Below are 12,782 nucleotides of genomic sequence, written 5' to 3'. Positions count from 1 at the left end.
TTAACATTAGCCAAACAATAACATTAGCCTAGCATTAACATTGACCTGGCATTAACATTGACCTGGCATTAACTTTAACCTAGCATTACCACTAGCCTATCACTAGCATTAACCTAGCATTAGCCTAGCAATAGCAATAACGAAGCATTAGCTTTAACCTAGCATTAGCCTAACAATAGCATTAACCTAGCATTACCATTAGCCTATCACTAGCATTAACCTAGCATTAGCTTAGCAATAGCAATAACGAAGCATTAGCATTAGCCTAGCATTAGCATTGACTTAGCATTAGCTTTAACCTAGCATTAGCCTAACAATAACATTAACCTAGGATTAGCATTAGCCTAACATTAGCCTTCACTTAGCATTAGTTTTAACCTAGCACTAGCCTTGCAGTAGCATTAGCATTAACCTAGCATTGGCGTTAGCTGCTCTATTTATATTGTAGTTTCCAATATTGTCACCGTGTTTTTATTTTCATTCATGTACCCCCCATTACAATTTGCGTACCCCTGGGGGTAGCCGTACCCCACTCTGGGAACCGAGGCTCCAGTGGTCATTAATGTTTCATTATCAAGGGTTTATTTATGGATTCAACAAATAAAACAAAGTGTCTGATACAGAAATGTTCTAACAATCATTTTCTAGAGGCAAATATCCCTGGGGTCAGGTTGACCCCAAGCGTTAAAATGTGTTAGTGATGTTTGATGATAATAGGAACGTTAAAAGTGTTTTCTGTTGTATTCTTAGGTGGAGAATCTTAAAGCCAAGTTGGCGATACAGGAAGTGGAGCTGTGGCAGAGGAACTTAGACATTGAAGCACTTATTACTCAGATTGGACAACAGACGGACAAGCTGAACCAAGAGAGGGCTGTGGCTGATGCAGAAGAGCAGAGAGTAAGAGTTCTTTTAAACAGTAACGCCTCTGATGACACTAGAGACACTGGAGGATTTACATTTTCTGAAGAAAGTGAGGATGGCGGTCGGATGGGGAACCTTCACAGAATAAACTTTTATTTTGTAGGAGCCATCAGCAAACATCTCAGAATCATCTTTTATTCTGAAAGAATAATCTATTTGGCTTTCTGAGTACAATCTATGATGACATTAGCTTTTATTTTGAAGGGGCCATCTGCAAACTTCACAGAATCAGCTTTTGTTTTGAAGAGGCCATCTACAACTTTTCTTATTACCATGGTAACCGTTGCCATGGTAATAGTTCCCCTCCCCACCCACAACTCCCATCCAATCTACCTCCTTATATTTAATATAACCCCTCGGAGTCAGTATAACCCATCACCAATATGCTTAGAAAACCGCATGTTTCTATGGTTATTCAGGTGGCGGGAATTCAAGCTATAGTAACCAAACAGCAGCAGGAGACGGAGGATGACTTGGCTAAGGCGGAGCCTGCACTGCAGGCGGCCAATCAGGCCCTCAACACACTCAACAGGGTAAAAATGATAAAAAAAATCATCTTACATTGTCAGAGGAATGAAGTCCTACTTCACATGATGGCGGCTGATGTCTGTGATCCAGCTGAATCTGACGGAGCTGAGGACGTTTCCCAACCCTCCAGCTATCGTCACCAACGTCTCTGCAGCTGTTCTGGTGCTGCTGTCTCCACAAGGACGAATCCCCAAAGATCGCAGCTGGAAAGCTTCCAAGATGACTATGAGCAAGGCAGGATTTTATTTTATCTTTATATATTTTTTAAAATGTTTCTGTTTTATTTCACTGATATTTTGCAGAGATCTTAATGTATTTTAACAATGAAGTGACAAAAGTGCAGTATTTTAGCAGAAACCTCACTTCTCTGGTAGGTGGACGACTTCCTGCAGGCGCTGGTGAACTTTGACAAAGAGCACATCCCTGAGGCCACCGTGAGGTGTGTGAGAGACGAGTACCTCAGTGACCCAGAGTTCATCCCTGACTTTGTGCGACAGAAGTCCTCAGCGGCGGCGGGGCTTTGTTCCTGGGTCATCAACATCGTACGATTTCACGAGGTAAACTCACACCTGGAGCACTTCTAAGATAATCCACTGATTCATGTCCTGGTGTTGAATCTACATTTTCTCTCTTTTATTCCCCTCGTCTGTGTTTTCATGGATAGATTTTTGTAAGTAACTCACTTCTGTCAACAGTTTTAATTGTTTTTGTTCACGCTGTAATAATCTGTTCCTTACAAATAATGTTCTGTACCAACAGGTATTATGTGAGGTAGAGATGAAGAGGATCTGTCTATCACAGGCTAACGCGGATTTGACTGAAGCAGCTGAGAAACTCGAGTCGATCAGGAAAAAACTCACGGTGAGTCGGACACAAAAAGGATCTTACTGGTTTCTTAGGCTGCTAATTGTTGTTTCTGTGGCAACTTTTAACCCTTGTACTTGAAATGAATCTAGTAGGAGGGTTTAGGTAATGGGGTCTCAAGGGCTACAGTAGGAATAAAAATCAGGAGAATGACCAACAATTGTTTATCTTCTTCTTAGGGATGTAACGATTCACTCAACTCCCGATATGATTCGATTCACGATACTGGGTTCACGATACGATTCTCTCACGATTTATTTTACAAAATGGGACTGTAGACCTTTTTTTTTTTGGGAAAAAAACTAGAAAATACTGTACTATTTTCCTTTTATTTTTCATTGTCAAAAGAATTCCTTGATAAACTATTCAAAACAATGCAATTTAACTAAAAATAAATCTTGAATGAAATAAATAAAGGAATAATACAAATAAGAATGAAGCCTATTAATTTAAATTCTGGTTCTATAATAAACAATGCAAAACTGCATAATAGTTCTTTTTCTTTTAAAAGTGCAACTGAAAATGTATTTTGTGCCTTAACAAAAAAAAACGATTGCAATGATTTACGTCATATTTGTTTGGACCAGCAGAGGGCGCTGGTAACACAGTGGTCGGTTGGCATGCAGATATCTTGCAGTGAAGAAGAGAAGCTATGCTAGCAGACAGAGCTAATAGAAAAACGTGACTTTTACAGATATTCACGTAATATTACCGATATTCTTTCGGTGCTAAAGGGGTAATGAATCATTTATTAACATATTTAAGAATAGAAGGCAGCCAGAAAGAAAGTATTAGCAGACTCCGCCCGCCGCCTACACTTGTGGATAGCGCCCTCTGCTGGTTAAAAAAAGTACTGCGATTCAATTTTCAGAAAATCGATATCAACCGTGATACCTATGAATCGATTTTTAACTGCCTTACGATTAATCGTTACATCCCTACTTCTTCTTCTTCTTTCTTGGTTATTGGCTTGTTACAACTACAGTAGGTGGCATATCGCCACCTACTGTACTGGAGTGCGTCGTGATGAGTCTCTGTTCTCATGCGTTCCTCTGGTCTTTTCCCCATCATGTGTCTCAGGAGCTCGATTCTAGTCTGGGAACTCTAACTTCGGCCTATGAAAAAGCCACGTCGGAGAAACTGCGCTTTCAGGAGGAGGTGAACCGCACCAACAAGACCATTGAACTCGCCAATCGCCTCGTCAAAGGCCTCGAGGTAACAACACGTTTCTGTTTCCTGTTTAGCTCTACCATCTGCTACAGGTACACTCTCTCTAATACCGAGTGAAGTTTATTAAAGTGTGTTTTTGTGTGAATGTTAGAGTGAGAACGTGCGCTGGGCTCATTCTGTGGCACAGTACCACGCACAGGAACAGACGCTTTGTGGAGACATGCTGCTAACAGCAGCTTTCATCTCCTACGCCGGATCCTTCTCCAAAAAATATAGAGCGGAGCTGTTGGACAACCTGTGGATGCCTTTCCTCTGCAACCAGAAGGTCAGAATAGTTTTCACGCTAACGCTGCATTCACACCGGACGCAGCACGAAATGTTTGCGCGACCATATTACAAACGAAGTCAATTAAATAAACGTGGTAAGAGGCAAATTATTGTTCTGTTGATCCACACAGTAAGAGCGTTGGCCGCAGCATGCGTGTTCCCGATTGTTTCGTGTGACGTGCAGACGAGAAAGCCAATCACAGTCCTTGTTGACAATGACGTCAGGACGTTAACACGAACACTGGTCGTTTCACCCATTTCAGCATGGAGGAGAAAATAACGGTGGCGGTGTGTGACCACCTGGAGCTCTACGACTGTTTTTTTCTGCTCCTGAAGAAAAGTTGGATGTGTCGCTGGTTCACCACAGAAGGTAAAGAGCACAGATTTTACTGATGTCCTCCATAGTTGATGGTGAAAACAAAGGGAGTCTGTTTAGCAGCGCTTTTATATTTGCTTCAGACGAGCATATGAAGCATTTTTCAATCCTGCGGAAGCTTTCGCTCGGAGCAAGCATCGCAAAAATGTCCGGTGTGAACGCAGCGTAATATAATACTATTTGCTGTTTAGATTTTTAGGAGGTTATTCTGTTTACTGCTTAAAATTATTGATATATATGAAAAGCATAGATTTTATATCAGGGATATAAACCATAAAGTTCAGCTCTACTTTTTGCTAGTGCATGGGTAGAGTGGGCATAGTGTCACCAGTACTACTAGTGAGCCTTTTTATGTTAGTAAGGGGGTGGAGAAAAGCAAATTCAGGCTTGCCATTGGCTGGGAGCTGGATTTGATTATAACCCCACAAATTTTGATTGTTGTTCTTCAAATCTCATGAGAAAGACATAAAAATGTCACATAATTTAGAACAGTAACATTTGGGCTCTTTATTAATAAAGTGCAAAGAAAAAGGAGCTTTCCATAGAGGCTTTCCCCTCCTTTGGCTCCACCAGGTGCTCATTCCCATGACCGAAGGCTTAGATCCAGTTTCTATGTTGGTGGATGGTGCCATGGTGGCTCAGTGGAACAACGAAGGATTACCAGGGGATCCAATGTCCACTCAGAACGCTTCCATCCTCACTAACTGTGAGCGCTGGCCTCTCCTCATTGACCCTCAGCTGCAGGGCATCAAGTGGATCAAGAGTCGCTATGGCAACAGCCTTAAAGTCGTCAGCTTGGGACAAAGAGGGTGAGCGTTTCCATCGAAACGTACAAAGGGTTGATATTTGAAATACCTGAACACAAATGTTGGACTGTTTGGTGTTCCAGGTATGTTGATGTGATCGAACAGGCTGTAGTTTCAGGGGACCCGGTCCTCATTGAGAACCTGGAGGAGACTATTGACCCAGTCATTGACCCGCTGCTGGGACGGCACACGATCAAGAAGGGAAGGTAATAACCAAGCACGTACGAGCACGTGATGTTCATCACTGAAAAACATTCTTATTTGGTCCTGGGTTTGAAACCATAACCTCTCCCAGTGGTAAATTACATTACAGTTTACAGTTTTCCTAAATTCATTTGAAATAAACAATTCTTAATATAATGTACATATGGAACGTTGATTGTAAAGTTGCGCATGCTAAAATAAACGTGACTAAAAACACTGCTATGTTCAAGCGACTCATCACGGGTCATTAAAGTGACTGAACCCCTTCAACATAGTAGTGCTCCTGGACATAGAATCATGTTTAGGCAATAAATAAATAATATTTAATCCTTGTCTCCTTATACTGTATGTACATTTTGAAAAAAAAAAATGGAATGTCACCATGTCAGTTATTTCACCATACGATGAAATGCTAAAGCGAGCCAGCAGTGCAGCTGAGAAAGAAAAGATGTTTGGTAAAAGTCACATGATGCAAACTGTTAAAAGAACTATTAAACTAGTAGCTCAGGAGCAGCAGTGTTAAGTAACAAATGTTCATATATATTGTAATTGTTTTTGAGTGGTGTAAATAACATTGTTCTTATTGTACTCTTCAGTGTGTTCCACATTGCTTAATTTATGTGTAAAAATCAAAAACATGATTTGGGGGTTGGTTTTCATGCCTTTGGTGTTTGTTCGTCTGATTCTCGTCCTGGTTTGAAACTTTCTTTTTGTTCTACTTTCCTTTCGTCTCTAAAGCTGCATAAAGGTCGGAGATAAAGAATGTTTCTTCAATCCAAACTTCAGACTCATCCTTCACACTAAACTTGCAAATCCTCACTACAAACCAGAGATTCAAGCTCAGACCACACTCATTAACTTCACCGTGACCAGGGACGGACTGGAGGACCAGCTGCTGGCTCAGGTGGTCAACCAGGAGAGACCTGACCTGGAGCAGCTCAAGGTCAGTCCCACAGTTTCATTCTATTTGTGTTTGCTACTTTTCTTTTCTTTCATTGTGTTCCTATAGAGTGAGCTGACTAAACAGCAGAACATGTTCAAGATTGAGCTGAAGCTTCTGGAGGACGAGCTGCTGACCAGGCTTTCTGCTGCTGAGAGTAACTTCCTGGGTGATAACGTGCTGGTGGAGAAGCTGGAGACCACCAAACACACGGCTGCTGAGATAGAGATGAAGGTCATGTCTTAGTTTATACGTTATAAATAAAACACTATGATGGTGTTTTATATTTCTACACAATCATTTTTGATTGTCCTTTTGTATAATTTGTTTAATTTTAACAAAGGATGTTTACATTTCATCATAAACAAAATTGCTTTGTAATCTTTTTTGGCCATTTTTAGAGTTAATGTATTTATTTTTGTTTCATTTATTAATATTTTTTTATTAAAACTTTTTTTAATTTGAATTTTATTTATTTATTCATTAAAATTTTAGATTTTTATACATATGACATAACTCTATTTATCTTATGCCTGTGGTCGCTACTGCACATCTTTATTTATGGCTTTTACTTCCTGTGTGTTAGCTGAAGTTAGCGATTGGATCATAAATATTGTGGGTGGTTCTTCAAGTTATTTGTTAGTTATGATGGTCGTTTGATGCTATGATGGGAGTCTGACACTGGGCTTGTTGCCGGTTCAAATCTCACCCCGGCCATCACTGTGGGATGTTGACCCCCAACTGCTCCCTGGGCGCCACAACATGGCTGCCTGCTGCTCCTCAAAAGATGGGTTACATGCAGAGAAGAAATTAGTATGTGTGTTAAAGCATATTTCATCTTTAATCTTAATAAGTCTATAGAGCACATGTGTCAAACTCAAGGCCCGGGGGCCAAATCTGGCCTCGAGCATCCAAATCTGCTTCAGGAGGAAGTTAGAATGAGTGAGAAAACACAAATCATTGAGTAAATGATCAGATATTTCAGTTGTAGATAACACACTCCTTCCAAATTCCTTGTAATTATTGAAAAGAACTCACATTTTTTCTAAAATCCTGCAATTTCTCACAAACAATCCCACAAAATTCCTCTATAATACAAAGCAAAAGTCACAAAATCAAGAAATGTTTGAAGTGATACCTCTAATTTATTGCTTGATATTGTGAGTGCCTTACATACTGTATATATTGGTTATATGTGAAAGGGCTGCACAATAATGTTGAAATTGCACTTTTTCACTGTGGCCCACGTGAAATCAAATCGGCCCCTGAATGAAAAATTGTTTGTCTGTGTTTAGTTTTACATTTGTATTTCATGTGTTTGTCACATCTTTAATCAGGAAAAATCATCTATAGAAATAAACGACATAGAGCAGGGGTGTCAAACTCATTTTGGTTCAGGGGCCAAATACAAAAGTTACAGTTTGCACTCAATTGGGCCAAAGATTTTAGTAGGGGAACATTTTTTTAACATCATTATGCCCTAGTTTTCAATATCAGTTTAATTCACTTCAAATATTATTGATTTTGTTACCATTTTTTGTGTAATTTAGAGTACATTTGTGGAATTGTTTGTGACAAATTGCAAGAGTTATTTCTACAATTTGCAATAAAAAATGACTGCATTCATGTGACATAAACAAAGGAAAAATGCAAGCCCCTAAAATATTGTGGAGTTTCATTAAATTGGTGAATTTCTGATATTTACAACTGGATTATTTACACTTTCATTGTTACTTTCTCCTGCAGGGTGAACTGGATGCCGGATTAAAAGTGATTGTTTCTCAATGAAAATGCCAGTAGGCTAATTAATGAAATAAATCAAGTGATAATTCTAAATTAGATGTTTTCTTGTGTGCTTACACATTATAATTCTTTTATTAGATGTTATTCCTCAACAGTTTGGGAACCACTGCGATAGAGTAAATATTTTCATTTCATTTATTTATTTAGCACGCATAAAAAAAAACATTAAAGGAGGGAACGAAGCTCCAGACCTCTGTGTGCTAACGTTTAGTATCTGCTCGTCTGTGATGTCATTAAAGCTTTCCTTGTTTTTTAACCTCAGGTTCTAGAAGCTAAAGTGAACGAGGTGAAGATAAATGAAGCCAGAGAACACTATCGGCCTGTGGCTGTCAGAGCGTCTCTGCTTTACTTCATCATGAATGACCTGAATAAGATCAACCCCATGTACCAGTTCAGTCTCAAGGTCACAGACATTTATATTACAGATGTTTGACAAACCCAGTGATAGATTCCACTGACTCTCTCTAACTCCTCCTAGGCTTTTAACGTAGTTTTCCACAAGGCGGTGGCCATGGCGGAGACGTGTGAGGACGTAAAAAGTCGAGTAAACACGCTGATAGACGGCGTTACTTACTCAACGTTCAACTACATCAGCAGGGGTTTGTTTGAGAGAGACAAGCTCACCTTTACTGCACAGCTGGCCTTCCAGGTGTGTGTGTGTGAGTGTGTGTGTGTGTGTGTGCGTGTGTGCGTGTGTGTGTGTGTGTTACAGTGTGCAGATCTCAGCACTGACTCCTATATCATAAATATAAATTCCCATGTGTAGAGGCTCAGTGAAGGTGGTCTTCACTCTGTGGAGCAGAGTCATGGTGTCACAGACGCTGTAGAAGCTCAGAGTAGCTGCTGTGTGGTCCACATACACCCCCACCCTGGAGGAACCAGGACCTGAGACCTCAGTGTAGATGTTGTTGTGGATAAATGTGTATTTGTTTTTATGACAGAATAATATCCATGATTTGTCATTAAATCCAAACATACAGTCAATCCCATCCCCCCTCCTCCTGATACTCTTGTATGCGACCCCTACTCTAACTCCTCCCCCTCTCACCTCCACCTCCCAGTAACAACGTCCAGTCAGACTCTCTCTGCTCAGGACCTGAGGCCACTCAGTGAACCTGTCCTGATGATGATGATGATGCTGATCTTCTCTCATTCTTGTTACTTTTCTGTTTCCTTCTGATAATGTGAGGCGTCTGTGAGCTGTGTTTGGATCCAGAGTGATGTTCTGTGAATACTCTAAGAATCCAGCTCTGCTCATGGGCTTTGGCGGCTGTAGAACCTTCACACTCTCCACAGTCCCACAGACTTTGGTCCAGTCCTCCATCAGGATGGTGTGGAGATGCTCTGTGAGCTTCTGGAAGCAGCTGTGAGGATGTGTGTGTGTGATGGAGGAGTGTGTGGACACACTGAGCGCTGACAGGGAGCTGTAGCTGAGGACAAACTGGATGTGGTCCTCAGTGGTGGAGATCTGCTGCAGCTCAGCATCTCTCTTCTTCAGCTCACTGATCTCCTGCTCCAGCATCTCCTGAAGCGCTCGCACCGCGCTCTCTTCAGTCTGCTGCTTGGATCGGACCTCCTTCTCCAGCTCAGAGCTTCTTTTGTGGAGGACACGGATCAGCTCGGTGATGATCTGCTGGCTGTGCTGCACCGTGTGATCAGCAGAGGACTTGATGCTCCGCAGCTGCTCCTCAAGCAGCTGCAGCTCTTTCTCTCTGTCCTGGATGTTCTTGTAGATGTCAGCTTTACTCTCCTGCAGCTCTCTCTGCCTCTCAGTGTGTTCTGCTGCAGCTGAAACCAAGTGGTGGCCTTTATGTTCCTCCATGGAGCAGAGAAAACAGATAAACTGTTGATCAGTGCGGCAGAACATCTTCATCACCTCATCGTGACGAGAGCAGATGTTCTCCTGGAGCTTCTTGGAGGGATTCACTAGTGTGTGCCTCTTCAGTGCAGCAGATTGATGATGAGGCTGAAGGTGTTCCTCACAGTAAGAAGCCACACAGTTCAAACAGGACTTGAAGGCTTTCACTTTCCTCCCCACGCAGACGTCACAGGCCACGTCTTCAGCTGCATCAAAGCTGGGACCTCCAGCAGCGTCTTTGACGCTCATCTCCTTTAACTGGTCCACTAACTCTGCCAGCATGGTGCTCTTCATCAGGACAGGTCTGGCTGTGAACGTCTCCCTGCACTGGGGGCAGCTGTACACGTCCTTCTCCTTCTCTCCATCCCAGAACCTGCTGATACACATCCTGCAGTAACTGTGTCCACAGGGAACGGTCACCGGCTCCTTCAGGGGCTCCAGACACACGGAACACGAGAAGCTCTCCGTCTGAATCTGAGCCATTTCACTAGTCTGTGAGCTATAGAGGCACTCCCTGAAAACAGCTCCACAGTCACTTCCTGGTGACACACACACACACACACACACACACACACACACACACACACACACACACAGAGAGAGAGAGGGTGAAGGGAGGGAGGGCTGTTGTGTAACTCAGGAAGTGAACTTCTTTCACTGACACACATAGTGTCTAGTCCACAAAATGTATTCCAACACATTATAAAACTGCCCTTTAACACACTATTTAACAACAAGAATAAACAAAACAACAAAAAATACAAAGAAAACCCAAAACTGATTGAAAAATAGGCAAAGAAAACTACAAAAAACATTAAAAATGACTGAAAAATGAACAAACTTACTCCAACTATACACAAAAAGACAGAAAAATGCACTAAGTGTCAACATAATACACAAAATTACAGAAACCCACAAAAAGCTTTAAAAGCACTAAAAAAAGTCATTAAGAACAAGAATACACAGAATGACAGAAAAATACACACAACAAAAAAACATTACACTTTATGACTGTGTTCACACACACACACACACACACACACACAGCATATTGGATGGCCAATGCATTATAAACTCACGAGGCAAATACAGTATGAGTGTTGAAAACTGAGTTATTTCTGTCAGTTGATATATTTCCATGTTTTATTCTCAGCTGAATAAACTTTAGAGATCACTGTTTATTGTATACATTAAACCATAATAATAACCTATAGGTTACATTACTTTTGTTAAAAGTTGAGCAAGATTCTGATTTAGCTGGATTTTCCCAAACTACATTTTAGAGGAGTCGTTAAAAACAAACAAAAAGCATGAGTTTATCAAGAGACAATAAACAAGAAAAAATAAAGTACAAACTACAAAGAAGGCCATTGACTTAGACTATACACAATGTATCTATAATTACATACTGTATTTACAATTACTCAAATATATGCATACTAGGTCAGTGACCGTAGGAAGTAGGTATAGCTATAATAAAGTGGGAGGAGCCAGTAGATTTTTCATGGATGGTTAAATGAGGTTATTGTGTAATGTGTACAGTGATAACTTTTGTTTTCATATAGTTTGGCTTTGAGCAAGGACACTGTAGGGAGTTGAACCCCATCTATACCCATTCCAGTTTGTTGTCCTCGTGGATCCAGATCTCCTCAGTGTCATTTATCCACATCAGTCAGTTTAGATGAACACAGAATTTCTGAAGCATTTATGAAATTATTTATTAACGGTATCATTGTAGTCCAAACAAATCTAACGTTGCACTCTCTAGAACCAAGCAGCAGCCATGTTGAAAGTCTCAAGTCAATCTGATCCTGATTCGCAAAGATATTTGAGGAACACACACACACACACAGATTCCTTGCTTTATAGATGGACTAATGCAGTTCCTGTAGGAAGTATGTATAGCTATAGAAAAGTGGGAGGTTTAATATTTATCACTGTAATACGTGTGTGTGTGTGTGTGTGTGTGTGTGTGTGTGTGTGTATTCTCTCAGTTACTCCTGATAAATAAAGAGATAGACGTGCGAGAGCTGGATTTCCTGCTGCGTTTCAACATCGACCACAGCTACGTCAGCCCTGTGGACTTTCTACCAAACTCTGCCTGGAGCGCCATCAAGGTGCAGAAACACACACACTGAATAAAACTGATTCATTTTCTTTGTTTTTCTTCTTGGCTGTAAACATGTGACACTGCAGGGGCATTAAGGTGGCACACTAAATTTCAAATAATAAAACAACCACTCAAAGTTAATAATACTGTGTTTACCCTAAATGGTATAATTATTTGCAACATGAACATTTGTCTTGTATGTTGAAGCAATAGAACGTGTTAAACATCTAATGTAAAATGGTCTGTATTTAATGTCATAAACTAGTTTATCATATGTGTGTGGATCCTCATTCCAACAACTTAGATACCAAATAAATGTTTCTCTCACAGAATAAACACAAAGCTTTATACTAGGGCTGGGAATTGATTAAAAAAAATAACATTTAATGGCAAATCTAAAAAAAATATTTGTGCCAGCAATTAATCGCAGTTTATTGCATTGTCAGCTTCTAATAAACATTAACCCGAAGACAAAGCTTATAACAAATACATTTCTTGTGATTCAAAAGATTGTTTGTGCAACATTGTACTATTATATAACGTAAACCATGAACAGAAAATTAGAACCTCAGCTAAGCTTAATTAAAACTTTGTTTGAAATGCAATGATGTAATGTCAATAATGTAGCAGTAGAACATCAATGGTTCCTGTCAGTAAATTCATGCAAAGACTGTAATTGTTCTACAGTACAAAACCCTCTGCAAACTAATAACCACCTGTCTACTGGGGTCTGCTGTACAGCGTGTGCATTTTGGAAATAATGACTTTATACGTGGTGTCGGTCATTTGTCGGTCATATGGGCGGAGTCTGACCTTTTACAGGTATCATATGGGCGGAGCCTGACCTTTTACAGGTATCATATGGGCGGAGCCTG

At 40.6% G+C, this 12,782-nt stretch overlaps 2 protein-coding genes across 2 annotated transcripts in view; one reads left to right on the top strand and one right to left on the bottom strand.

The window, feature by feature from the left end:
- dnah9l (dynein, axonemal, heavy polypeptide 9 like) overlaps window positions 1-12,782 on the top strand; it is a 93,314-nt gene that overhangs the window by 62,636 nt on the left and 17,896 nt on the right. Inside the window, exons 61-75 of the mRNA XM_028472665.1 lie at window positions 751-897; window positions 1,341-1,454; window positions 1,540-1,683; window positions 1,824-2,006; window positions 2,114-2,119; window positions 2,209-2,310; window positions 3,394-3,528; window positions 3,635-3,808; window positions 4,760-4,995; window positions 5,076-5,198; window positions 5,935-6,139; window positions 6,206-6,370; window positions 8,202-8,342; window positions 8,418-8,588; window positions 11,792-11,914. Coding sequence (XP_028328466.1) covers window positions 751-897; window positions 1,341-1,454; window positions 1,540-1,683; window positions 1,824-2,006; window positions 2,114-2,119; window positions 2,209-2,310; window positions 3,394-3,528; window positions 3,635-3,808; window positions 4,760-4,995; window positions 5,076-5,198; window positions 5,935-6,139; window positions 6,206-6,370; window positions 8,202-8,342; window positions 8,418-8,588; window positions 11,792-11,914 — 2,169 coding nt within the window. The remainder of the gene's footprint in view (window positions 1-750; window positions 898-1,340; window positions 1,455-1,539; window positions 1,684-1,823; window positions 2,007-2,113; window positions 2,120-2,208; window positions 2,311-3,393; window positions 3,529-3,634; window positions 3,809-4,759; window positions 4,996-5,075; window positions 5,199-5,934; window positions 6,140-6,205; window positions 6,371-8,201; window positions 8,343-8,417; window positions 8,589-11,791; window positions 11,915-12,782) is intronic.
- LOC114479147 (tripartite motif-containing protein 16-like) lies at window positions 8,131-10,336 on the bottom strand. The gene has a single exon (XM_028472664.1). It carries the CDS (start codon window positions 10,278-10,280, stop codon window positions 8,646-8,648), a length of 1,635 nt encoding a protein of 544 aa, XP_028328465.1. The 5' UTR covers window positions 10,281-10,336; the 3' UTR covers window positions 8,131-8,645.

Source organism: Gouania willdenowi, chromosome 17 (genome assembly GCF_900634775.1).
Source record: "Gouania willdenowi chromosome 17, fGouWil2.1, whole genome shotgun sequence".
In the NCBI taxonomy this organism is placed as follows: domain Eukaryota; kingdom Metazoa; phylum Chordata; class Actinopteri; order Blenniiformes; family Gobiesocidae; genus Gouania; species Gouania willdenowi.
The sequence above is the reverse complement of the archived record's forward strand: the minus strand, read 5'-3'. Positions and strand labels throughout refer to the sequence as shown.